This window comes from Schistocerca piceifrons, chromosome 7 (genome assembly GCF_021461385.2).
Source record: "Schistocerca piceifrons isolate TAMUIC-IGC-003096 chromosome 7, iqSchPice1.1, whole genome shotgun sequence".
NCBI classification, from domain to species: domain Eukaryota; kingdom Metazoa; phylum Arthropoda; class Insecta; order Orthoptera; family Acrididae; genus Schistocerca; species Schistocerca piceifrons.
Window position 1 is genome coordinate 537965265 of NC_060144.1, and position 27825 is coordinate 537993089.

Sequence of the window (27825 nt, forward strand, 5' to 3'; positions counted from 1 at the left end):
CAGTATTTAGACATTATTGCAACATCAATAACCTTGCCAGTATCAACACTAGTTGCTGTTACAACACCATTGTTGGAGGTGTGGCCCCTTTTCTGCCACGTGCCATCAAACGCCACTGTGAGGTCACGACTGCCGTCATTTTCTTCCACTGCTTCTTCCACAGCAACCTGCATTGACTTCTGTGCTACATCTTCAACTGCAGATCCTAGTACATAATTGTAAGCTTCAAACTTTGAAGGTGCACTTGGAAGATTTAGAACACCACATAGCATATCACCAGCTGCTTTGCCCTTACCAATTGCTCGCAATCCATAAACTAACCTAATATTTACACTATAAAGTTCAGTTTTCTTGTATCCATTATTTACAGTTACTGAAACCGAACTTGGAAACTTACAGCTGTATTTACAAACACTGCATATTAAATTAAACTGGGCAGCCAGGCCAACATGGGATTCTACTTTCAGAGAAACGTTTCCATGACATTTTTTGCAGCAAAACTGTTTTCAAGAGCTTCACACAATATATTCGTATCAATGAGTTCAAAAACTTCATTCCCTCTATCAAGTAAATTATATTTCTCTTCCAAATCTCTTAGTTTTTTATGAGAAGCACTGTTTTCATTTGGTGTAAGTTCGTTCGGCAAATCAGTAATAAGTGGATTCACATTTTCCAACAGTGATGATGATGAACTGCTTTGCTTTGCTAATGAATCATTATTTCTTTTCTTTTGCCAGTTCACACGCTTTTTAAATACTTTTGCTTTAGCTCTAGGCATTTTCACTGCGAAAAATGAAGCACTAAATACGAAATAACTCAACAACAACTACTTTCTTATATCACACTGTTTACAAAACAGTCCCGCCACAAAGTCAAAGAGTAACTTGAGGAAACCAGAGAGAAACATTTTCGGGCAACTAGTGTATAAATAGTCGCTGGAAACCGGGATATTTGAATTCATGTCACTTTAAAGGAATTGCCAAAAAGTTCATGGTCAGCCACGAGAGACGTGTATAACTAAAGCGCAATACCCGATCTCACAAACATATAAAAATAAAATAGTTATAATTGTAGTAGAGCTATGTATGATACGTCATTTTAAAGAGGAAACATGGCAGAATATAATACGCCAATAAAAAAAAATTCGATTTTTTAACCCAAAATCCGATTCCGTATCCCCTTAAGAAGTTAAAGAAACTCAGCTAATTAGCATCGTTTCACGATTTGTGGTGGAAGACCTTCGGTTTCGAGGTACAAGGTGGTGCGTGACCGGCGAAATTTGGCTTCATCGTCCACGCATTATATAACTAGAGTAAAAAATATGTATACAGTTTTACTTGCCTTAAATTTCTGTAACTGAAGGCGTGAAAAATATCCCAAATAACTCAGATACATGATACAGCACATAAATATATAGAAGTGGGAATATTTACAAATGCTGCACAATAAGCAACTTCATGTCTAGCAACAGTAAAAACAACAGAAAATGATGAAAACTGCTAATGGTCGTCTCCAGTGCGCATTGATTCATGTGATTCTGAAATCAGTCTCTAGACTGAAGTACCGACCAAAAAACACCACGAGTCTCTAGGTACACGGTCCTCTGATTATAACATCCTCCCTACTCTAAAGCCCATTCATTACTGTTGACCAGTCCGAAACTATTGACGGAGTTGTCAATTTTTCTTGATTTTCTGCTAATTATAAAAATTCTAAAAATGTCTAAGATAAGGAATTTGATGGAATGGTGGCTGTTATGGTTCAAACGTGATATTCCCTTTCGCACAAAAATTCTTACTACATACTTGATGGCATATGAGCCCCATTTACTACATCCTATTTGTGATGTTTAAGTATCTGTATAGTTAGCAAACACATCATTTGGACATTATGTACATTGTGGGACTGAACCCGGTGCAGCTAATAAGTTGTTGAATACGGAACGTATATATTTGTAGTAAATACACTTCAACTGAGATAACGCGATATAATTGTCGAGTGAATTTCAATTAAAGTAAATCATTTCGCGAAAGTAAATACTTCCGTACTGGAAATGTTATAAGCATTAGCAGGGATACTCATGAAGGAAATACACTTATTAACGTACTCAGTTCCAAATACGTAATGTATTTTCAAGCATTTTCACCGTTAGCAACTGACTTTCTGAAATTTAGACCTGTCGACTTCAGGTCTGGCATCAACTTCTTCCCATATCTGGTTCACCAGCTCGTCACTCGGATTTGGGACACTTGTGTAGATGAAAACCATCTCATCTGCCAACAAGAGAACAAAAAATAGTGAAAAACCATGGTATTGCATCACTGATCCTGTGTGTGTTTGTATGTGTGTGTGGTGTCTGTATTTTCGGTCACTATTCTTCATCCCGCAGCCGTACACACACATGATGAAATAAAATAGGTTCTGACATTGGTCGCAACTGTATATTGAAATTAATTGAATGGCGACAAGAGAAAATTTGAGCCAGCCTGGTACTCGTAACCGGAAATCCCGTTTTACAGGCGCAGCCGCGTCAGCAAGGTTTCCGTGTGACTCAAGTTCTCATCCTGTCGAAGACCACTTAGACAGTGTCCCCTGTCCACAGTAGTCATTTCTCGTCTCATAGAGCTGGATTCGTTCAAGAATGAGATTTTCACTCTGCAGCGGAGTGTGCACCGATATTAAACTTCCTGGCAAATTAAAACTGTGTGTCGAGCAGAGACTCGAACTCGTGACCTTTGCCTTTCGCGGGCAAGTGCTCTACCAACTGAGCTACTCACGCCCCGTCCTCACAGTTTTACTTCTGCCAGTTTCATATCAGCGTACACTCCGCTGCAGAGTGAAAATCTCATTCTGGAAACATCCCCCAGGCTGTGGCTAAGCCATGTCTCCGCAATATCCTTTCTTTCATGAGTGCTGGTTCTGCAAGGAACTTTCAATGTTCTTAATGGCTGTCACCACAAAAGGATCGTCCTAGTGTGGTCGAAATAGGTAGGTGTGATCTACATGTACAGACAAACAAATTAGTTTCAGAATAATAGGTTCATTAAATCAAGAGAAACAGCTACACAAAGTGAGAATTCAGTAGTGTTGGTCCACCTGTGGCACTTACTCCAGCCGCTATTTGGTTTGGTGCTGACTGATAGAGTTATTAGATGACCTCCTGAGGATTATCGTTCTGATAGGTCGTCGCAGTCCCGAGCTGGTTGCAGGACAGCGCTCATAATGCTCCATATGTTCTCCACAGGGGAAATTACCGGCCACCTTGCTGGCCATGGCAGCGTTTAACAAGCGCGAAGACAGGTCGTAGAAATTCTCTCCGTGTGCAGGCGGTCATTATCTTGCTGAAATGTACGCTGCATGAAGGGCAACGAATCAAAGTGCAGAATATCGTCGACATACCGCTGTGTTGTAAGGTTGGTGCAGATGACTGCCAAAGGCATTCTGCTATGGAAACAAATGGCAACTGAGATATTTAATCCTGGTTGTCGGGCTGCATGGAGGACCACAGTATGGTAGCTTTGCAACTACTGTCAGAGGCTTTTACAGACATGGTGCTGCATTCGAAGCAAGGCTCGACACGGAAGACAATTCTACTCCAGTCAATGAGATTCCAGGCTGAAGACTGGAGACGCCCCAGGCGACGGTGGGATACCAGCCCGACTGTCACCCGCCATATGGGTCGGTATCCAGGAGTGGCGGTCTTTTCATTGCAGAACCGCTTCGGTTGTCGTCCACAACACCTTTATAACACAGTCGTACGTCGACGATACTGTACGCCCCGGTTTGTTGCCCTGCGTGGCAATCCACCTTGGACTGATATTTCAGCAAAATTGCGGCCCCTCGAACACGGTGATTGCTTCATGCCAAACCCGACCTTGGGGAAGATAGCGGCCGGATCTCTCCACAGTTGAAAACGTGTGGAAAATTATGGGCAGGGCCCTCCAACCAGCTGAGGACTTTCACGATCCAACGCGGAAATTAGACAGAGTTTGGCACGATACTTCAGAGGAGGGTATTCAATAACTCATTAACTCTACCAATCAATGCTAAGCCGAATAACAGTTTGCATAAAGAGAGGTGAACCAACATGTTACTGACTTCCTCTTTCTCTTGAATAAATTATCCATTTTCTATTCCATCGTGTGTGGTATTTAGTTTATTTGTATGTATGTAGTGTCCCTTCTTTCGGACATGATTTTCATGTGAGAAACGGTATAGTGTATATGTTGTTTACACGTACCAGAAGGTGCTTCACCTACAAAGGCAACATTGTTTATTGGTATTTCACTCATCCATAGGCACTAGCGTAAGCTAAGCAAAGCTACGGCCTACAGTTAGGTTCCACTGCAAACTGAAGTAGTTTTCAACATATTCCCTACCAGACGTCGTCCTGTGTTTGTTGGTAGGTTCTTTGTTACATTAGTTGGAATCTACATAGTAATAGAATTCATAAGTAATTTTTTGACATCGCGCGTATGAAATTAAGGACTGCTCTTTCCTCTGACGCTGTTGTTACAGGAACAGGCTTACAATTGCTATTGACAGGAAACTTCAGTGACCGACAGAAAAAAGTCAGCATTAACTGCTTGAACACTGAATCTGAAAGTCGCAAGGGTATGCTACGGAAGTTTTGAGAATATCAGGTAAATCCCATGATAGTATTATTGGAAGACAAACTTACACCAGCGATCTGTTTCGAGTCTGTTGTTTGATGTACTACCCAAGTGCATCTAACATACTACATACCTTCACTTTCTTATGCTGACTACTACAGAACTGTCCATATTTGAAGCTATTTCCGTAACATTGTAAGTAGCTGTAATAAGCGAACATATACACCAAGTACTGACAGCGACTTCACTCATAGCACACAGCTCAGTTGATTTATATATTAGCTGGTAACTTTGCCTGTTGTGGGGAATAATTCATACTAAATCTTCAGGTTAGCATGAAATGGTAAGCATAGGATTTACGTATACTGATTTTCTAAATTAATATCATCACGTTTCTTGGGATACGTCCAATAACTGAACTCTTAGTAATAATTATAAGTAAAAACTAATCTTTTAACCATAACTCATCTTTAGAACCGGCGACTTGATCAGATCAATTTCATCTGCAAGTTACAGTAACAAGTCACGATGTGTTTTTATTTACAGAACGGGTTTTGGAGAATTAAATGCCTGTCATCAGATGGATTTATGTAAATTAAGAAGGCATGTATGAATTCTATATAGAACTTTTGAATTAAGTTTGATACCGCCTTTCAGTGCTCATAGGCTCCTTTTCCTGTCCTATTTACAGTGTATAAACATCAAATACAACTTAACATATTGGACTACGGCGTTTTCTGATACCTGGGCTGATGACACAACAGCTTCACTGAGTTTCGCACAAAGTGTAGCAAACGAGTAATGATGATCAGAAATATTCCCCAGCATTTAAAAAGAGATTTATGAACGTGACTCTTGGCATGGGGATTGTGACATAAGGTGGGTAGACACTTACCTCCGGTCGACATGCATAAGTGTTCAATGAAGATGTCGGAACTTCCATACACGAGGTTGCGATCAGCACTCAACAAATCAGCATCTGAAAAAATATTCACTCAATTACCGTAAGAACTGACGTAATGTTAAAACAAAGAGAGCTTAAAGTATACGAGTAATCATACAAAAATATTATTACGTGAACGTAGAAAATTGATGTAACATTTTGTTTATTATTAGTTATACAAGGAGGCCAGTGAGACTTTTACAGTTAGAAAGGTGCATTGCCACAGATGTGCACGAGAAAATTGTAGAAGTAGCCGTGAAGAGAGGTAAAAGGAAGTAGATATACACACCCGAGAATAGTTTTCCTCTCTCTGTGTCACACACTGCTACCAACCTCCACCGCGTGTTCCGATCATGTGTTATTTTAGAAATTACACACGAAGATAACAACGTTTCGTGAAATCGCTTTGTACGGAAGCTCGTGTTTAAATTTTGCAGATTATTCACACACGTATACCGAGCTGCGAAGCTGCCACAACAGCCATGTCGCTGATGTTGTCAGCAGTGGTAAACAAGATATCGCAGTAACGAAGCCTTCAGGAGCAACACAAACTGAACATAATACACGTATTGAAGTCGTTTTTTCGCTTACTTTTGTCTGAGATTAAACGGAACTAACTTTGTTTCCATTTGCCAACGTTACTACATAATGTGAAGTAAGTTCCTAATTTTCTAGAATGAAATATGAAGAGCTACAGAAAGACTTTTTTGCGTAAACAAAGTACTGGAATATTGGGGTCATTGATAACGATAATTCTGTTGCTGATTTCGAAGATACAGCTAAATGTGCACTGAAGCAGTTCAAATTATTTTGAGGGTCATAACGGCGATCTGATGAATTTGCAATGCAGGTACTGTAATGCAAAATACTTCACGTCTGCTGTTACCTTACGTGATACAAGGACATTCACATTCTGTTGCCTTAACGGGGAAGTTCATTTACGGCCTTTACGGCAAAATTTACTCTCAAACACATAATATCAATGACTCATTTCAACGATCTAGTAAATGCTGTTCCAGATGAGGTAAAAAATTTACCACAGCTATGATAAAATAATTTGTGACAATGATTACGGCGTAAATAATTACTATACAACAGAGGTTTTGAATTTTCTTTGTGTCATTGGGTTACCGCCACGTAAGTTGCAATTGAATATTAATTGCACTGTTCTTCTTGTTAGAGGTATAAACAACAAACGAAGCGCTATTTAATGCAACCAGAATGCGTTTTAAATATTTCTACACGAGGGCTGATCAACAAAGATTGAAACATTTGTTTCACCGACGTTTATTATTCTGTTTCAGTGTTTGCATGAGCTTTTTCGAAGTACTATCTCCTACTTGAATGCAATTTTCATCGTGCTTCTACCAGTCGTCGAACACACGGTGAAGGCCATTCTCTGTTAGGTTCTTGAGAACCGTCTCATTTCTCTTGAGCACTTCTTCAGAGCTCTCAAACCTAATACCCCGAAGCTTTACATTTAGTGATGGAAAAATATCACAGGATGCGTGATCGAGGCTATAAAGTGGATGAGGTACACAGATAATGTCGAACTTAGCTAAGAAACTGCATACCTTGATATGCGATGTGAGGCCGTGCAATCTCATGATGAAGTCGCCGTCCGGTCTGAGATAGTTCTGATAGTTTCCTTGCAATGTGCTTCCTGATTTCAAGCTATACCGACGTGTAGTATGCTGATGTCACACTAATGCGAGGGGGAACTATATACTGGCAGATCATTCGATAACAGTCAAAAAACTGTGATCTCTATTACTTTCCCTGCAGATGAAACAGCTTACGCGTTTTTAATGCTGGAGAACCTGGTGATTTTAACACTGTGCTGGGTCGTTTTACTTCAGGGTTATAATGATGCTGCCACTACTCATCACTCTTGACAGTCGATTCCGGAAACGCATAATCTCCATGTGCAAAGAGACGTAACATGACTTCTCTCCATTCACACAACCTTTTATTCGGGACTCACCAGACGTGACAACCAACGGCCATGAACACAGATCATATGGTGATGATCGAGATGATCATGCAATATCATAAAGACACTGTCATACGAAATTCTCAGTACTTCACTGAGGTCACAAAATGTTACCAGCCGATCCTCAGGCAGATAAACAGCAGCTGTTTTGATGTTGACTTGTCACAGCACAAGAAGAAACACAAGGCTCACATTGCTTAAGACAGCAAGTTGGTCAACTAAGTCCACATAAACATTATGGTATGAAGTAGTGTATCTTCATCGGACGCTTGCTGCAGCTTTTCGTAAATTTCATTTGCTGTAGGTCTTAAACGAACACAGAGTTTTACTACTCCGTTCTGGTCCTCTCTCGTCACCTGCATTGTTTGGCACGCCAAATAGAGCATGCCAAATAGAGCATTACTACACTTAGCTTTACTGAATCACTGCTGCCTTCGGGCGTAATATACAAAAATCAACTCTTCTTAAATATCCGTAGTACAGATTGGAAACTATCATGGAAGCTACAGGAAAAAATCACTCTCAGTCTTTGTTGATCGGTCCTGATAATAATGTAACTGGCTGGAATCGATCAAATGGTAACACACTGTAAGGTGGCACTAATTTCACACCTTAAAAGCACTCATCTACGTACTTTGCCGTGATTTACAACCGGAATTAGGTATCATCTGATAGGCTGTACATCATATACACTCCTGGAAATGGAAAAAAGAACACATTGACACCGGTGTGTTAGACCCACCATACTTGCTCCGGACACTGCGAGAGGGCTGTACAAGCAATGATCACACGCACGGCACAGCGGACACACCAGGAACCGCGGTGTTGGCCGTCGAATGGCGCTAGCTGCGCAGAATTTGTGCACCGCCGCCGTCAGTGTCAGCCAGTTTGCCGTGGCATACGGAGCTCCATCGCAGTCTTTAACACTGGTAGCATGCCGCGACAGCATGGACGTGAACCGTATGTGCAGTTGACGGACTTTGAGCGAGGGCGTATAGTGGGCATGCGGGAGGCCGGGTGGACGTACCGCCGAATTGCTCAACACGTGGGGCGTGAGGCCTCCACAGTACATCGATGTTATCGCCAGTGGTCGGCGGAAGGTGCACGTGCCCGTCGACCTGGGACCGGACCGCAGCGACGCACGGATGCACGCCAAGACCGTAGGATCCTACGCAGTGCCGTAGGGGACCGCACCGCCACTTCCCAGCAAATTAGGGACACCGTTGCTCCTGGGGTATCGCCGAGGACCATTCGCAACCGTCTCCATGAAGCTGGGCTACGGTCCCGCACACCGTTAGGCCGTCTTCCGCTCACGCCCCAACATCGTGCAGCCCGCCTCCAGTGGTGTCGCGACAGGCGTGAATGGAGGGACGAATGGAGACGTGTCGTCTTCAGCGATGAGAGTCGCTTCTGCCTTGGTGCCAATGATGGTCGTATGCGTGTTTGGCGCCGTGCAGGTGAGCGCCACAATCAGGACTGCATACGACCGAGGCACACAGGGCCAACTCCCGGCATCATGGTGTGGGGAGCGATCTCCTACACTGGCCGTACACCACTGGTGATCGTCGAGGGGACACTGAATAGTGCACGGTACATCAAAACCGTCATCGAACCCATCGTTCTACCATTCCTAGACCGGCAAGGGAACATGCTGTTCCAACAGGACAATGCACGTCCGCATTAATCCCGTGCCACCCAACGTGCTCTAGAAGGTGTAAGTCAACTACCCTGGCCAGCAAGATCTCCGGATCTGTCCCCCATTGAGCATGTTTGGGACTGGATGAAGCGTCGTCTCACGCGGTCTGCACGTCCAGCACGAACGCTGGTCCAACTGAGGCGCCAGGTGGAAATGACATGGCAAGCCGTTCCACAGGACTACATCCAGCATCTCTACGATCGTCTCCATGGGAGAATAGCAGTCTGCATTGCTGCGAAAGGTGGATATACACTGTACTAGTACCGACATTGTGCATGCTCTGTTGCCTGTGTCTATGTGCCTGTGGTTCTGTCAGTGTGATCATGTGATGTATCTGACCCCAGGAATGTGTCAATAAAGTTTCCCATTCCTGGGACAATGAATTCACTGTGTTCTTATTTCAATTTCCAGGAGTGTATATATGAATATTTAAAGAAGACTGGCATTCTCTCGTACACCTTGTAAATACACTCCTCGAAATTGAAATAAGAACACCGTGAATTCATTGTCCCAGGAAGGGGAAACTTTATTGACACATTCCTGGGGTCAGATACATCACATGATCACACTGACAGAACCACAGGCACATAGACACAGGCAACAGAGCATGCACAATGTCGGCACTAGTACAGTGTATATCCACCTTTCGCAGCAATGCAGGCTGCTATTCTCCCATGGAGACGATCGTAGAGATGCTGGATGTAGTCCTGTGGAACGGCTTGCTATGCCACTTCCACCTGGCACCTCAGTTGGACCAGCGTTCGTGCTGGACGTGCAGACCGCGTGAGACGACGCTTCATCCAGTCGCAAACATGCTCAATGGGGGACAGATCCGGAGATCTTGCTGGCCAGGGTAGTTGACTTACACCTTCTAGAGCACGTTGTGTGGCACGGGATACATGCGGACGTGCATTGTCCTGTTGGAACAGCAAGTTCCCTTGCCGATCTAGGAATGGTAGAACGATGGGTTCGATGACGGTTTTGATGTACCGTGCACTATTCAGTGTCCCCTCGACGATCACCAGTGGTGTACGGCCAGTGTAGGAGATCGCTCCCCACACCATGATGCCGGGTGTTGGCCCTGTGTGCCTCGGTCGTATGCAGTCCTGATTGTGGCGCTCACCTGCACGGCGCCAAACACGCATACGACCATCATTGGCACCAAGGCAGAAGCGACACTCATCGCTGAAGACGACACGTCTCCATTCGTCCCTCCATTCACGCCTGTCGCGACACCACTGGAGGCGGGCTGCACGATGTTGGGGCGTGAGCGGAAGACGGCCTAACGGTGTGCGGGACCGTAGCCCAGCTTCATGGAGACGGTTGCGAATGGTCCTCGCCGATACCCCAGGAGCAACAGTGTCCCTAATTTGCTGGGAAGTGGCGGTGCGGTCCCCTACGGCACTGCGTAGGATCCTACGGTCTTGGCGTGAATCCGTGCGTCGGTGCGGTCCGGTCCCAGGTCGACGGGCACGTGCACCTTCCGCCGACCACTGGCGACAACATCGATGTACTGTGGAGACCTCACGCCCCACGTGTTGAGCAATTCGGCGGTACGTCCACCCGGCCTCCCGCATGCCCGCTATACGCCCTCGCTCAAAGTCCGTCAGCTGCACATACGGTTCCCGTCCACGCTGTCGCGGCATGCTACCAGTGTTAAAGGCTGCGATGGAGCTCCGTATGCCATGGCCAACTGGCTGACACTGACCGCGGCGGTGCACAACTGCTGCGCAGCTAGCGCCATTCGACGGCCAACACCGCGGTTCCTGGTGTGTCCGCTGTGCCGTGCGTGTGATCATTGCTTGTACAGCCCTCTCGCAGTGTCCGGAGCAAGTATGGTGGGTCTGACACACCGGTGTCAATGTGTTCTTTTTTCCATTTCCAGGAGTGTAGTTGTTAACTCTTACTCCATGAAAGGTAATGGATTGTCTTTATTATCAAAAAGGCGTAATGAATGATTACCTATACTATCAGTGGTTGGAACGCCAGTGGAAATGAAACGGCAGGCGTATCTCAGGCTCTGGGTGGAAAAGTCCGCACAGCTGTGCTGGTCTGCTTAACACAGGAAGTATCCCAAGACGGACGGACGGGGCACCTGAGCTCTGAAGCACAATACAGCAGGGGCCGGCAAGTGTTGTAGAGGGGTCGGAAGGATAAGCGGATAATACTTCGAAAACTCTGAAGATCTTGGACGCCTCAGAGAGGAACGAGGAAACGTTACCTCGGAAATCACGCAGGCTGAGTTATTTCCGAGGATCATTACTCTGAGAAATGTACCATTGTTTTAATTCCTAATTAACGGGGATAGGTATTTCCTCGCAAGCTTTCCGCGCTGGATGACAAAAGACTAAAGTATGGTAGGTGGGCGTTCGGAAGAGACTGCGCTCGTTTCGAGAATATGATTCGCTTTCTGCAGTTACGAGAGAGGGGAGCAAAGCTTTGCTGGGAAGCCACCGATGGAGAGAATGAGGTCTTCCGTTTTAAGTGTTCGTGTTTGACGGTCGCTTAGTATCAGCTTTTGTTGGTACAGACGGACTTGCTGTCTTTGCTCTCAGGAGATTTTATAGGTGGAATGATTAGGCACTGTGCTGTTGCGAAGTTATACGATTCCGGACTTTACCTCCGGGTAGGGAGCCGTCGTTGAGTACGCAGCTTTCAGTGATTGATTGCACTTCCTCTGTCTATACTTACGTAAAGACGTTATCTGAATTTCGTCCTTGTGGCTGGGAGCTCGGGTTTCTCGCCCTTAGAACACAGAGAGGAGAAGACAGTATTAGATTATACTAGTCAGGGGACCGCCTTCTGACGTCCTAGTGTTTGAGTTTTAATTTTGTGGCAGACGTGTACGAGACCTATCACTCCGACGCACCGGACGCAGTACCTACGGTGATAATGCTAATTGCTTCGGCTTATTGGGGCTATAAAGCTAAAAAGTTGTGATCACGTAAATTTTGTTTCCACTGAGATTGCACACCACTGTAGATCATCTTTGAAAGTAGTGTCTTCTAGTTTTTGGTACGCAGGTGATGTCAATCATTTCGCGTTATTTATATTAGATGGCGTAGCCATAAGAACGGGCATATTTGGGCAATTGATCAATCATGTTTGTGAGGAAATCCATTTGTATCTCTTTATGTCCATTGAATATTGATATATACGACCATTTGTAAAATATAAAGGGGTTTTAATGCATAATAAGTGTGTAAGGAGAAACAGCATTTGTCATTTGTAGTTACTAGTTCCCTTAATTATTCATTTATATTTATGTTTTAATTTATATGTTAAAGAGCAAGAAGGAGGATATAATTTCACCATTATCATAAGATCTGCTTCAGGGGGTAGTCAAATAGGGCCAAATCTTCATTTTTCTCTTCCTTTATTTTCCGTGGTGCACATTCATTTTACAGCCACCTGGAGTAGCATCTTGGAGCACAACGTAAGCGATTTTCGATTCCTGATGTAGATATGACTTATTCTGGTCCTATTTTCCCTGTTGAGTTTCAAACAAAACGATTTGCAAATAATGCTGCATCAGCAATTACATAGATAAGTCCCAGGAGAAAAGTTGGGATTGTATTGATGAAACCATGTTTTACGCATAGTCAGTTACATCTTGCATTAAGCAGAGTTAGATCTCCCAATAGTTTGAAATTTTACATTTCTGAACATACCGAAGAAGGCATTTAGCGACTAATGAACGAATATTTTAGGAAACATATAGATTATACTGAAGTTTCGCATCGTTAAATTGTAATGATGATAATGAAGTCCCGTACTCCTAGACATAGCGCAGGGGACGATGCGGGGGACGCGCACTGCCATACTAGGAAAGGTACTAGCGGAGGTGGTTTACCATTGCCTTCCTACGACCGTAATGGGAATGAATGATGACGATGAAGATGACGCATCAACACCCATTCATTTCGATGCAGGTGAAATATCCCTGACCCCGCCGGGAATCGAACCCGGGACCCCGTGCTCGGGAAGCGTGAACGCTACCCAGAGGCCACGATCTGCGGATATATAGTAATAACTTCCCTAATTTATGTCTTTATTTTCCCAATGCTTCCTCTTCCCCCTTGAGCGGTCTTTTCCTCAGAACGTTAGGCTCTGAGCACTATGGGACTTAACATCTGAGGTCATCAGTCCCCTAGAACTTAGAACTACTTAAACCTAACTAACCTAAAGACATCACACACATCCATTCCCGAGGCAGGATTCGAACCTGCGACCATAGCGGTCGCGCGGTTCCTGACTGGAGCGCCTAGAACCGCTCGGCCACTCCGGCCGGCTAGAACGTTAGGGTAAGAACCTCAAACCTTCTTAGTGTACTGATAAGAACTAAGAATCTGCATACGGAAAACATCCATTTAATCATGTGAATAAATGACTTTCTTTACTTTATGAACACATGTGGTCAAATTTCGACCATGGGCTATTGTAGTTCTATTAATCAAATATGTTATAAGAATCAGGTATGTGATCGAGCTCTCAGTGAAGCTCCTTGTAGTGCAAAGGCTTGTACTCACATTTTCCGTAGTAGGTGCAATGAAGACGGTTACCCTCCATTGTGACATCGGCTGTGATGAGGGTCCTGCAACAATGTGTGTTGCTCAATGCCAAAGTCTTTTCAATTTAACTATAAAGAGACATTACTAAGTAAAGTAATAGATATTATGATACAGGAAAATCCGCAGCACTAGTGCTTGAACTCTGACAAAAATTGAAAGTGTGGCACCATGAGGCACTAGTCCGAAATTTGTCAAACTTTGTGGAGATATTCACAAAATAAACGATAGTGACCAATTAAACTGTCATTCCATTCGGACTGATGCCGCGCATGTGCACCAGTGTTAGACGTGACTCCAGCGGGCACGACTACAATAAAGGTTGTCGACGGGAAGCCTTGGAACATCACCCTGAGGATTTCTGAGCCAGACCTGAAATCATACCGTTCCAGGTCAAGGAGTTTGGTGGTATGAAAGTATACGCTTTCCCTTCGCACCGCAGCCACGCTCTATGGGTGAAAAATCAGGGGACCGAGCAACCAGTGAAGGATCCGGACAATCATGAGTGTAATAATGGTGTACACTGCGGAGTCGGATCTTACATTAACCTGCGAGAACATGGATTTTGGTACACTTCATCCTTCATACTGGTGAACTGCAGCATTCTTTCAACAATTACGAGGTCAGTCCTGTTGCCGTACGCAAGACCTCCAAAAATTTTGAACTCATCTCAAACGATTGTACTATTTTCGTTTCTGATTTCCCACGGTCCATGATTCACTAGCGTGCAGTGCTGTACTGCAGACGTATATTCTCAGAAATTTCGTCTTCCAATTAGGAGCAATCTAGAATAACAGTGGATCTGTTATACCCATAAAATACCTCTTGCCTCTTTAAGTCTGCTTTCGTCGGTCATGCATTATTTTGCTTCCAAGGTTACAGAATTCCTTCACTCCGTCTACTTCATTCTCTCAAATTTTGAACTCAAATTTCTCATTAGTCTCATTTATACTATTTCGCATGACTTCCGTGTCTCTCTGATTTACTCCCACTCCATACCGTGTGTTCATTTCATTCAGCAAAAACTGCACTTTTTCTCTCGCTTTCACTCGGGACGTCAAAGTCACCAGCGAATCTTATTATTGATATCGTTTCACGCTGAATTTTAATCCCTCTCTCGAATCTGCCTCTTATTTTCGTCATTACTTCTTGCATGTATAAATTGTATAAACATGGTAAAAAATACATCGCCGTTTTATACGCTTTCTAATTCGAGCACATTTCTGCCACTTCCCGTTATTTCCGTCCCCCTTTGCTTCACTTTCAACTCATTTTCGATAGCAGTTCCTGAAATACTTCTTCGCTTTCATCGAAGATGGCAATGTCATCGGCGAATCTTATGACTAACCTTATTTCTTCCTTGATTTTAAACCCAGTCGTGAGCAGATATTTTATTTGCGTGATTGTTTCTATGACATTCAGATCAAACACTCAGTTACACGGAGACACGGACCACGTCCCTGTCTCATATATTTTTCATTTCGAGCATTTAGTCCTTTGTATGATAATATTATTGTTTCTTCTTAGTTCTCACACATATTAAGTAATACCCGTCTTCTCCTATAACTAATAACTAATTTTTTGAGAACTTAGAATGCGTTGCACGATTCAAAACTGTCGAACGCTTTTTCTGGGTGTCTCCATTTTTCTTAATTCTCGATTCCGTTCTCAAGTGCAACATCAAAACTGCCTTTAAGGTGCGTTTACCTTTCGTTAAGCCATGATGATTACCACTTACGAGATCCTCAGTTCTGTATATAACTCTTGTCTCCAAAATGGATGGGCAAGGTGTGCGATATTTCTCTCACTTACCTACTCTTCAGGTAGTGTGCACGATTTTTCTGAATGCCTGTTTGTATGCCCGCTACTTCATACACTGTGCACATGAACCTAAACAGTCATTTGACTGCCATTTCCCCCATTATTTTAGAGATTCGGAACGAATGTTACCCACGCGTTCTCCCTTAGTAGCTCACAAGTTTCTTTGGACGCTGTTGTAACAGATCCCCTATTCTTACTCATTCTCTTTTAGGAAACCGCATTGCTGCAGGTTTGTCTTGCACTAGAAGTGCCAAAGTGCAAGACAAACCTGCAGCATTGGGGTTACCTAAAAGAGAATGAGAACACTCTATGTCTGTGTGGTTCTGTCCAGGATCCTTAACACCTGCTTATCTGTCCATATTTAGACCAGCCCTGCACAATGAATGACTTATGGGGGGCAAATGACAAGGCCATATTGGCTGCTGATTTTTGGAAGTCTGAAGTCTAGTTCCGGACACGGAAAGTAAGTAAGTAGACAGGCTGACTTCCATTTCTTCTTTTGTCAGGTCGTCAGACAGTCCCTCTCCATCCCAGAGAACCTCAATGAATTCCTCACAGATACCAACTCTCCCCTCTGTGATTATAATAATATTGACAGTTTTACTCTTTATTTCACAGTATGTTTTGAATATGCTGAAACTGTCCTTACGAAGATCATTTCGTCTCGACCTCTTCGTATTTTCTTGCGGCCATTTCACCTTAACTTCATTTTGTGCACGAATCTCTGGCCGTTTCTCCAACCTTTTCAACAATGCTGTTGGTAGAAGGGGCGTGCGTTCTTGTTTAGGAAGTCTTCGGTTGTCACCGCACACCATTTTTATTCAAGGTTTAAACAGTGGGTAGGATAGCTCCCAGGACCCAGGACGTTTTGATTAGTATTCGAAAACGCTACATCTACACCCCTGTGACACCATGATCCAGGCGCAAATTTTTCGACCTGTCTGAAAGACGTCGATAAGCTGAAAATGACCGCCCTCCGGGCGGTCTGTATAGCGACCACCATCTGAAAAGTTTCATTCTTATCAGGTACTATAAATAAATAGTCATTACGAAGTCTCATCACTCTTCATCTATACGAATAGATTTATACTGTACTTAAGATAAGCTACCATAAGGATTAAACTGTAATCAACGGAGCCCACAGAGTGGAGGTTTGGCAGCATCAGCCATATTGTAATATTAATAGATGGGTAATATATATCCCCTTCACACAGCCTCTCGGCCAAGATTTATGTACAGTAATTCTTATTTCAACCAGTGTTAGACATGATGTAATACTCTCCGCTTTACAAGATTTTGACGAGGGAAAGGAAATTCAGGGATGGGTGTGGCTAGTAGCACATAAAACTCTGAAAGCATATTTCTGTCATATCTTTCATTTCAATGGGTATATTGTCAAAGAATTTCACGGGCGTATACTTCATTCCGTCTGAACGTCCGTCAAGCCGTGTAAAAGAGTTTGCCTGGAGCACTAGAATGTATGAAAGCAATAGTAATCGCCAGCATCTGAAATGTAGTGTATTAGAACGCTAAAACTTTGAAAGCAAAGTGAAACTGAAGGAACTGGTGGGGAAGGAATCCCTCATTACAAGAATAGACCTAGGGAAACGTGAAATTCTAAAAAGGAACTGTGAGGATGACTAAGTTTGTGTTTGATACAGATTACTGTAAGGGCATTACTGTAAGGGCGTTTTGGATGACGGAATCACTAGAGCAGACTATAAAACGAAGGAAGTCAAACAATTTCTGGCTACTTTTAACGTGAGTTGTGTTTAAGGCATTTACATCTCAAAAAACATATGTAACAAGCTGTAGTAACGATCATTGAATTAATTTTAATTGCAAACGTAATATGCGCACTAAAATCAGTGCGGACTGCTAGCTAAGGCAGGCGGCTATTGTAAATACCAGTTAAATGCGTTTCGTTTCACCATATTCAGCTACCTCCATCAGCATCCTCAGGGAGTCTTCCAGCAATGCGTGTGTAGTACTGAGCATGCAATGCGAAGTCGTCAAGATAAAGAGGAAATATTAATACAAGACAGGAGGAGATGGTTGACGGAGTCAGCGTATAGCAAGAACAAAACACAAGAAAAAAAGAAAGCTATTTTAGTTGAAGACACAAGGTACGTTGCCAGATGAAATATCAAATACACCCAATTCTCGTATAGCTTTATTTGCGCCAAGAAGCTTGTTGAACTCCAGCTCAGCTTCAAGTGGCATATTACATTCATATCTACACGAACGTAGCTCTTTTACTGACTGAATTTTGAAAATTCGTAGTACTGTTTGTTCTATAGCTTGTGGCTCATTTTTCTGTCTTAATATGAACAGTACGAACGCTTATAAATTCACCGCAACACTGCTGAAAGCCACAGTCCTCCAGTCCAGAAATTAGAAAAGGAATGGCAGAAGCACCGTTCTAATTTCAATCGATAAAAACGTTATCTGACAGAGATATATATTGTGTTACGCCTACTGGAATGGCGAGAAATGCTGAAACACGTCTTTGGTATAATGAAAGCTGCAGAAATTGTGGCTGGTTACTGTATTTCTTTAAGTAAGTCACTCAACAGATACGGGGCTCAACCAAAATTGACATGGATAAATAAACAATACAGTTACTTTCTGATCCTTTTTTTCAAACCAATATCTTGCATTAAATCAAGAAAAGATAACGGTACATCACCGCATCACACAGACATCTTAACAATGATGCATCCGATCTCTAGGTAACGATATGTCTTCATAAAATAGTACGACGCATGAGTTAACATCTCGAATTTAAGCTGGATGTTGATGACCTCACGATAGAAAAAATCTGTAAAGCATACTGAATGTGTCATGAAGATAATTTCTTATACAGTGCGCTAATGTTTCTGGACGCTTCCGGAATGAATTTTTACTGTACAGCAGAGTGAGAGCTGACATGAAATTTCGTGCCAGAATACAGCTCTGTGACTGGACCAACCTCGTACCCACTAATTCTGCCTTTCGCAAAACGCGACTCTTGCGTATATAGCTCAGTCGGTAGAGACGCAAAGACTGCTGGTTCGAATCCCGGTCCGGCACAGTCTTAATATGTTTCCTAATAATTCGTCATAAGCGATACCTTAATATTAGCATTCAGAAACCTGTACTCACCATAGTCAAGCATGTATATGCTGTGAAACTTTGGACAACGAAAAACATTTCCGTCGGAAATCACACTGAAGACAATGGTAGTAATCAGCAGATGAAGTACAGTTACAGCTACTCACGAGGGATCCTTGCTGAAGGCACCACTCAGCGTCATCTGGTTGGCAGCTTCACCAGGGTCCTGGGTGAGAACGAGGCAGCCAAGGGGGTCCATTTCAGCTGAGGGGTAGCGGTACTGGAGGTACCAGGTTTTGTGGGCCTGCGGACCACACAAAACACTCACAGCCACATCTGCTTCACATTGTCGTCAGGAGTGTACACTTTACTACAGCAATAAAACAAATTATTTTGCAGTGTAACTCTCTTCCAATATTTATCTAAACTAAGCGATTGAAAAGGAGCAAGTTAAAACGTATCGGCGCGCCATAGCGAAAATGGTAAATGATCATCAGGAACTACGAGTATTATACCTCATGAATGTGTTCTATTCACACACTATTTACGATCATAAACAGAGGATTGTTGACCTATGACTATGATCCTGCAGTTGCAAAAAAAAAAAAAAAAAAAAAAAAATGTTGAAATAGCTCTGTAGCTCTGTGAACTATGGGACGTAACTTCTGAGGTCATCACTCCTCTAGAACTTAGGACTACTTAGACCTAACTAACCTAAGGACATCACACACATCCATGCCCAAGGCAGGATTCGAACCTGCGACCGTAGCGGTCGCGCGATTCCAGACTGTAGCACCTAGAACCTCTTGCACACTCCGGAGGGCTTGCAGTTGCAGTATAGATTACTGTTTCTGATACCATCCATGCAAATACTTGTGTAGAAAGGAAAATGCGTTACTATAATACCAGCGAATATTGTATAAAAGTGAAAATGGCATCACCAATTATCTTGCCCATTAGTCGTGCATTATCCTGCTGAAATGTAGGGTTTCACAGGGATCGAATGAAGGGCAGAGCCACGAGTCGTAACACATCTGAAATGTACGTCCACTGTTCAAAGTGCCGTCAATGTGAACAAGAGGTCATCGAGACGTGTAACCAATGGCACCCCATACCATCACGCCGGGTGATACGCCAGTATGGCGATGATGAATACACGCTTGCAACGTGCGTTCACCGCGATGTCGCCAAACACGTATGCGACCATCTTGATGCTATAAACAGAACCTGGATTCATGCGAAAAAATGACGTTTCGCCATTCGTGTGCCCAGGTTCGTCGTTGAGTACACCATCGTAGGCGCTCCTGTCTATGATGCTGCGTCTAGGGTAACCGCAGCCATGGTCTCCGAGCTGATGGTCCATGCTGCTGCAAACGTCTTCGAACTGTTGGTGCAGATGGTTGTTGTCTTGCAAACGTCCCCATCTGTTGACTCAGGGATCGAGACGTGGCTACACGATCCGTTATAGCCGTGCGAATAAGATACCTGTCATTTTGACTGCTAGTGATACGAGGCCGTTGGGATCGAGCACGGCGTTCTGTATTACCCTCCTGAACCCACCGATTCCATATTCTGCTAACAGTCATTGGTTCTCGACCAACGCGAGCAGCAATGTCGTGATAGAATAAACCGTAATCGTGATAGGCTACAATGCGAGCTTTATTAAAGTCGGCGACGTGTTGGTACGCATTTCTCCGCCTTACCCGAGGCTTCACAATAACGTTTCACCAGTCAACGCCGGTCATCTGCTGTTTGTATATCAGAAGTCGGTTGTAAACTTTCCTCATGTCAGGATGTTGTAGGTGTCGCCACTGGCGCCAACCTTGTGTTAATGCTCTGAAAAGTTAATCGTTTGCATATCACAGCATCTTCTTCCTAATCGGTTAAATTTCGCGTCTGTAGCACGTCATCTTCGTTGTGTAGCAATTTTAATGACCAGTAGTGTACATCTAGTAACAGCTCCAGATACTGTGACCGATGTCACAGGTAATTGTTGGAAAAATCATTGCAAAAGAGAGAAACGATGTGGACTCACGGTGGTGACGTCGAAGGTCTCCGTGGAGGCGTCCGGCAGGACGCAAGTGTCGCCAACGGCAGTCCCGGCCAGGAGTAGCGCCCCAACCACCAGCAACAGCGAGGACGTCATCTGCAAGAGAATGGGACGCCGGGCAAGTGCCGAGGTTCAGCAGGGGGCATCCGGCATCGGGCGTGAAACATTGAACATTACCTTTTTTTTAAAAAATGAGCACGAACTGTCTCGAACGCAAAAAAAAGTTTATTTTGTGGTAACCGGTTTTGATCAGTTCTTGGCCACATTCGGATCCTCATACCATTAAGCTAGGCGGTGGCGGTGAAGAGGGCGGATGTTATAACCCCACGAACGATAAGTGGAGTTACAACCACTCCATTCACCGCCATCGTCCACCGTTATGGTATGAGGATCTGACCTAAACCGGTTACCACAAAATAAACGTTTTTTGCAGTCGAGACTCTTTGTGTTCACTTTTAAAGTACAGTTTGCAAGACCGCCGTTCTCCATTAGAAATGTTCTCAAAAATTACTGAATACATCTTTTGAATTTTCTTGTTTTTATTACGAAGATTGCCCAGAAAGCAATGCACCGCATTTTCTTCTTCAGCATTTCTTTATTGAACGTAATGCTAATTAGACACAGGAAAGAATGGTGTTGTATCTACACACCATATTTTTTTGCGTAATCGGCATCCCGTTCTCTGGCCTTCCTCAAGTGCGAAACAAGGGCGTGTATGACCTGTCGGTACCAATCCCAGTCCTGGTGGCGGAACCAGTGCTTCACTGTGTGTATCACCTCCTCACCGTCCTCAAAATGTCTCCCACGAATGGCATCCTTTAATGTCCCAGAGAAGTGGAAGTTCCCAAGGGGTTGTAGGGTGCACGGGGTAACACTGTCCAACCTTCTTTTGCTACGTGTTCAGCAGTTCTCAGACTTCTATGGGGACGAGCGTTATCGTGTTGCAGCAAAACATCTCCTGAGTTGCTGTGCCGCCCAAGTCGCTGGAAGCGCACCTGGAGTTTTGTTAATGTGTTGACATATGGTTCTCAATGTATGGTACCGCCTCTTCGCATCACATCAATGAGAATCACTGCTTCACAGTCCCAGAACACGATGATCATGCTCTTACCGGTGGAAGCAGTTGCTTTGAATTTTTTCTTCTGTAGGGAGTGGTAATGGAGCCATTCCATCGACTATCGATTTGTTTCAGGCTCAAACTAGTGAATCCAGGTTTCATCACATGTCAGAGCCCGGGACAAGAAGGCCTCCCCCTCAGCTTCAAAACGTTGCAACAAATCGTGACTTTTTTTCTGTGCGATTTGTGATCCACAGTTAGACACCGTTTAATCCATCTTTCACGCGCTTGAATATCCATGAGTGCGAATAATTTCATCCACACTTCCTTTGCTAACCAAGAGATACAGCACCAGCTCTGGTGTCGTAATGCGCCTGTCCTCGCCAGTGACAACATCAGCTCGCTCCAACGTATCAGGTGTGACAGCCGTTGATTGTCTCCCCGCCTGCTGCAAGTCCATAGACTTTGCACAAGAATTTGTTAATATTCCCCACAGTTTCTTTCTCTGCAGTGAGAAATTCAATAACCGAGCGTTGCTTGTAACGTGAATCATCTACAGACACCACTTTGAAACTGATCTGCAGCTACGCTATCTGTCGGAAGTGACGGAAAGCTGGCACGCTCACTTAGGAGTTTTCGAATAATACATACGTAACGTTTCACGTTGTTTTCGGCTGAAAAAAAAATTCGGTGAACTATTTTCTGGGCCCCCTTCGTAGATTATTAGACATACATTGAGACAGACCACTGTGAGAAACAATTGCTACATACACAAACTGAATAAATATTGGGTGGACTGAAATTGAGACTCTGTACAAGAATGTCGTTACTTTTTGTTAAAAGGCAAAATGCAGTTCGTCTTAGTAGTTAGGCACCGGGCTGCTTGACAGAGAGCACACATTCACTGCTTGTGTAATGTTCCTCCTCCTGGTACATATACACAGTGCCTGAGGCGCAATTTACTGGTAGACACTTTGCATAAGTTGTCTGTTTTTTTTCATTTATTTATTTTTTACTAGGAGAACAGTTCTACATTTCCTTGCTAATTGATTCTTTGAACTAATTCTTTGAAATAATGCATGAACACACGAATACTTTCGTTCGAAAATCGAGACCACAGTTTTCAGCTAACACACCATCTCCATTGTCACTGCTGTTGTCCGTCCGAGTCGGCATCGAAAGAAATTCATTCCAAAAGGCATGCCAGAATTTCTTCCTCCTTTACTCTGCGAGAGTACATCGTGTAAGACTGGAAATACAACAACCTGTCATAGTTACTCATGTTGCCCTTAAACCTGCAGTGTTTCAAAAAGAAACCACCACAGTAGTTATGAGAATAAATACATAAATTTAACTATTATCTCAATACACAGTGTATATATTTGAACAGGAAAGCTTTCTGTGCCTAATCCTAATGCACAAACACACTTTAAAGAGGCAAACTGAATCACAGTTAGAAAAAAAAGAGAATCGTGCACTGTGTACAAAGATTGCTTCTTGGTTCTCTCGTGTCCCTGCTACAATTCTAAGAATATGAGCCGGCCGAAGTGGCCGTGCGGTTAAAGGCGCTGCAGTCTGGAGCCGCAAGACCGCTACGGTCGCAGGTTCGAATCCTGCCTCGAGCATGGATGTGTGTGATGTCCTTAGGTTAGTTAGGTTTAACTAGTTCTAAGTTCTAGGGGACTAATGACCTCAGCAGTTGAGTCCCATGGTGCTCAGAGCCATTTGAACCATTTTTAAGAATATGAAGTTGTTGAAACTGCAACTGCTACAGGCAGTATGTACTGGAGACGAAAAGGGTGGATACTGTGCATGCACCACGAACACAGAAAATCCTGTGTGGCTTCAAATGGAACCACAACCTCTGAAAATGTTAAAGTCGCGATGCAATCATTCCTTTTTACAATGACTCGGGAATGTGTCAAAGAATATGGATAAGCCGAATAACAGTATAGATACATTCGATATGAAAGAAATTAGTTCTAGCATTTAATGGAGACTAATCACTGAACATTAGACTGAATACTGACGTAATGCTTCTGATTTTTTACATGAAAACTCTCAAAGCTTTCTGAATAAAACGCGTGTTATTAACATTCTACATCTTCATTTTTCATGCCTACATATCTATTTCTCACCATAGCGACCATGACGACAAACACATTTCTCCTAAGAACAGACCAGTTTGTTGATACCGTCACTGTAGAATGTTTTACTTTGTTGATGGAACCACAATCTCACTTCTGCTTGCACAGATTCATTACTATCAATGTGATGTCTATGTGGATGTCCTTTAAGTTTCTCAAACAGGAGAAAATCGGATGGAATGAAGTCGGGACTGTATGGACGATGGTCGATGACAGTGAACCCAAGGCGTCAGGTCGTTGTAGACGTCGCAGCAGTCGTGTGTGGTCTGGTGTTGTTACGCTGAAGCAGAGGGAGCACCGTGTGTGGACAAACTCTTCGGATTCGTGAAACTCGTTCACAGCACACTGTTTCTCAAGTACCGGGTTACCATGTTACACGCTACGATTCCGAGCGCTCTAGCGGCATAGTGGTCCAAATACGTAGATATGAAAAACGGAGATGTAGCATGTTGATAATATTTGTTTTATTTAAAAAGCTTTAAGAGTTTTCACATGTAAAAGTATAAATTAAAATTCGGCAGGGCCTCGTAGCTGTACATGGTACATTTAATAATTAAAGAGACAAACTGATGTGGAAATGAAACAGTTTGTAGCAGAAGTTCTGTACTTTCATGACTTTAGGTGGCTATCCCTGGGACTACTACATTTAACGAAGGCGTGTCCACTTGAAGTTTCCCCCTTAGCTGAAAATGGTTCAGTGATACTGTTTTTGTGAAAGTATTCTCTCGAATTACTTTGCAGTGTAGTGAAACTTGTACAATCATAAACATTTTTACTAGGTGGTAACATGGTTCAAAAACAATCGAACCCCAGTGAATGATGAGCAACGTCGTGGACGGCCCGGTTGAAATGTCCTTCGTTGAAACACACATTGACGACATAATTCATGGATACCGACGTGTTGCTGTAGAACTTATAGCAAAAATAGTGGCAATAGGTGTTGGTAAAGTTCATACTATTATCAATAACGAACTAAACTAGAATAAAGCAAGTGCAAGGTAGGTCTGGAAATAGTAAACTCAACAAAACAGGACTCATAGTATGTACAGGCATGAAAGAGCGTCATGGAAGTGAATCTGCCTCTTTCTAAACAAGCTTCATTCGGTTCATCCACACAAGGAGGCATTACATGGGAAAAAGTTTAGCAACAAAGAGCATGTCTAAGAAATTGTGGGAAAACGGGTCAAACAAGAAGACAAAGGCTTCTTTGCGTGGGTAAAAAAAAAAAAAAATAGTGGTGGGAATGGGGTATCGAAGTATTAAAAGTCTCATTCTGTAACAATGCAGTTTTTTGCCTTCAGAAATTTGCCTTTTCACTTATTGACAGTCCCTCATACTGTAGGATAGAGAATTTCTTAAGAGTCGTAAGATATCTTTCATATCTATGGGTCTTTGTTACAACTGTAGATTTAAGGAAAATATCAACTTCAACCACCAAAATCATAAAGTCAGCCGCAGCAAACACATACAAATGGCTCTGAGCACTATGAGACTTAACATCGGAGGTCACCAGTCTCCTAGAACTTAGAATTACTCAAACCAAACTAACCTAAGGACATCACACACATCCATACCCGAGGCAGGATTCGAACTTGAAACCTTAGCGGTCGCGCGGTTCCAGACTGAAGCGCCTAGAACCGCGCGGCCACTCCGGCCGGCAACACATACAAAACATTAATTAAAAGAATAAAAGAAAATCCAGGAAATGTATAGGCATTCCAGGTTAGCCGCACGTGTTAGCACGCCACTTCCGGGATTCCGGGAGGCACGGCCATTACGGATCAATCCGCCGGGCGGATTAATGACGACGGCCCGTTTGCTGGTTTTTAGGCTGTTCACCACGACACACTAAGGGAATAGCGGGCTGGTACCCAAGTACCGTCACAGTTACATGAGATACAAACATTCCGAAAATGTTTACATACTTTCGCATATGATAAATCAAGACGCAGACAAACGAGGGCACCAAATTCCGTTTCAGAGGGAGAAGTTTAGCGACTGGAAGGTCATCCGTCCGCCATCTACCGCTAACATTGTCAAACCCAGATTAACATAGCGACGATGTGAAGACACGGAATAGGGTCAGGAAAAAGAAAGTCGAAGAAGACCCAAAATTCTTAAGCAACGTATGTAGTGGAGGAATTAGAAATTACGGTAAATCATACAAAAATAAAGAGAAGAGACGCTAAATAAGAAACTGATAGTCAGTCTCTCAACTGGTCATAATTTTCGCTTCTGTTTAGCTACAGAGAATCCATCATTTTGCTAAAATAAAAAATAACCCACGCTACTTGTGTTTACAAATTACAACCACTGAGTAAAGACTAAACCTAATACAGGAGCAGAAAATCGATTTTAACGAGTTATACTTTCTTTGAATCCGTGTAATGTTATTAACAATAGTTATTAGATAACGTTTAATACAATAGTAAATACTGAGCCAATGAAACATATTTCAAAATGTGGTCCATTGACAGAAGACAGAATAAAAATAAATTAACAAATAATTGAAGTTTTTAAATTGGAGCTTTGGAAAACATAGTTGTCGCGGAGCCTTTCTTTTGGGGGAAGTTGGGTTATTATGGATTATAATCGGTTATGGGGGTGAAACCGTGAACCCTCATATTTCTCTTTACGAGTTAGACCATGATAATAGACGCAATTTCAGTACTGCCATGCGTCTTGAGAGTGTAAGACGCGTAGTGGTTAAGCAAAGTAACTTGTTAGATTTTTGTCTTGTGTATATTACTTCGTGATGTTTTTTGTTCAATGAGGAACTTACGGCGTCGTATTACAAAGTCAGACTAGTAATAGAATGATTAATGGTTTTAACAGGCTTGATAAACGTACTCAACGTTAAAAATATCTTCACCTTCTTTCTTATGCAGAAAAAAATTTACAAATATGCTACAATTGGGGGAAATCGGGTGGAAGCAACGCAGTAAGGTCGGAAATACCTCATTATTACATTTTGACTTTGTTAAATATAAATTATATGTTTGGCGTAAAAAGTATATGCTTTCAACGGCACACTGCTTGTGTGTACACTATTCAGTAACCATAATTTAAATATTACGTGTAGAATTTACAAGTTTTTTGAGTGAATTTTATATAATTTTTGCCACTGACAATTTAAGTATTCTTCAGTGAAGAGATTTATTTTCGTTTGAGATGGGACCATTAAGGAGATTAAGATATGGGCTAGCAGTCATCTGGAAAGAGTGGCAACCAAGTACCAAATAGCTCTGTTGTAACTTGCTTATAGTAGAAAAGGAACAATACAAAATCATTGATATGGGTTGAACAAACATGGAACCTCCACGTTAAGAAGTGGAACCTACTGCACATGGAACTGAGAATAATTCCTGGTATCCGATACACTTCACCTGAAAAATCGTAGCGGCTGCGATAATTTTAATACTTATGTAACGATACTGTTACTTCCAAAATTCAGTGACGATAACCGTTCAGCCTCTTTTAGGCAAGTACCAGCATTAAGTTAATATAGCTGTAAATACTTTTTTGGCCTCATAAACCGTAACACTGTTATTATGGGTGCCGGAGATAATTTTGAGACGTTTTCAAGCGATTTATAGTGATCAGTTTCGCAAATCTGAGTTAGTAACGCCCTCTAACCACTTCAGAAATTCTATACGAAAGAGCAAAGTACGATAGAAAAACTTACCGGAAACGTACAGTGCAAGTAAAGCTAAGAATCACTTACGGTTAACGGTGCTTTGTCAAAGTGGTACCACAGCTCATCTTCACACCGTTTATATATCAGATGCGCCTCAAATTCATAACGACACTCTGCGACCCGCTGCCAGCTGAGTATACGAAAAGG

At 42.9% G+C, this 27825-nt stretch overlaps 1 protein-coding gene across 1 annotated transcript; it reads right to left on the reverse strand.

The window, feature by feature from the left end:
* Positions 1-2104: 2104 nt before the first annotated feature.
* On the reverse strand, positions 2105-27825 carry LOC124805199. Its single transcript, XM_047265695.1, has 6 exons — positions 27706-27825; positions 20763-20873; positions 18895-19031; positions 13775-13839; positions 5509-5592; positions 2105-2273 (listed from the first exon to the last, which is right to left on the reverse strand). Exons 2-6 carry the CDS (start codon positions 20871-20873, stop codon positions 2149-2151), a joined length of 522 nt encoding a protein of 173 aa, XP_047121651.1. The 5' UTR covers positions 27706-27825; the 3' UTR covers positions 2105-2148.

Coding starts and splice junctions, on each gene's coding strand:
- LOC124805199 (XM_047265695.1), bottom strand. CDS start 20,873: ATGACGTCCTCGCTGTTGCTGGTGGTTGGGGCGCTACTCCTGGCCGGG. Junction 5,593..13,774: donor TTGCACCTACTACGGAAAAT/GTGAGTACAAGC, acceptor ATATTTTTTCAG/ATGCTGATTTGTTGAGTGCT. Junction 2,274..5,508: donor CTTATGCATGTCGACCGGAG/GTAAGTGTCTAC, acceptor TCTTGTTGGCAG/ATGAGATGGTTTTCATCTAC.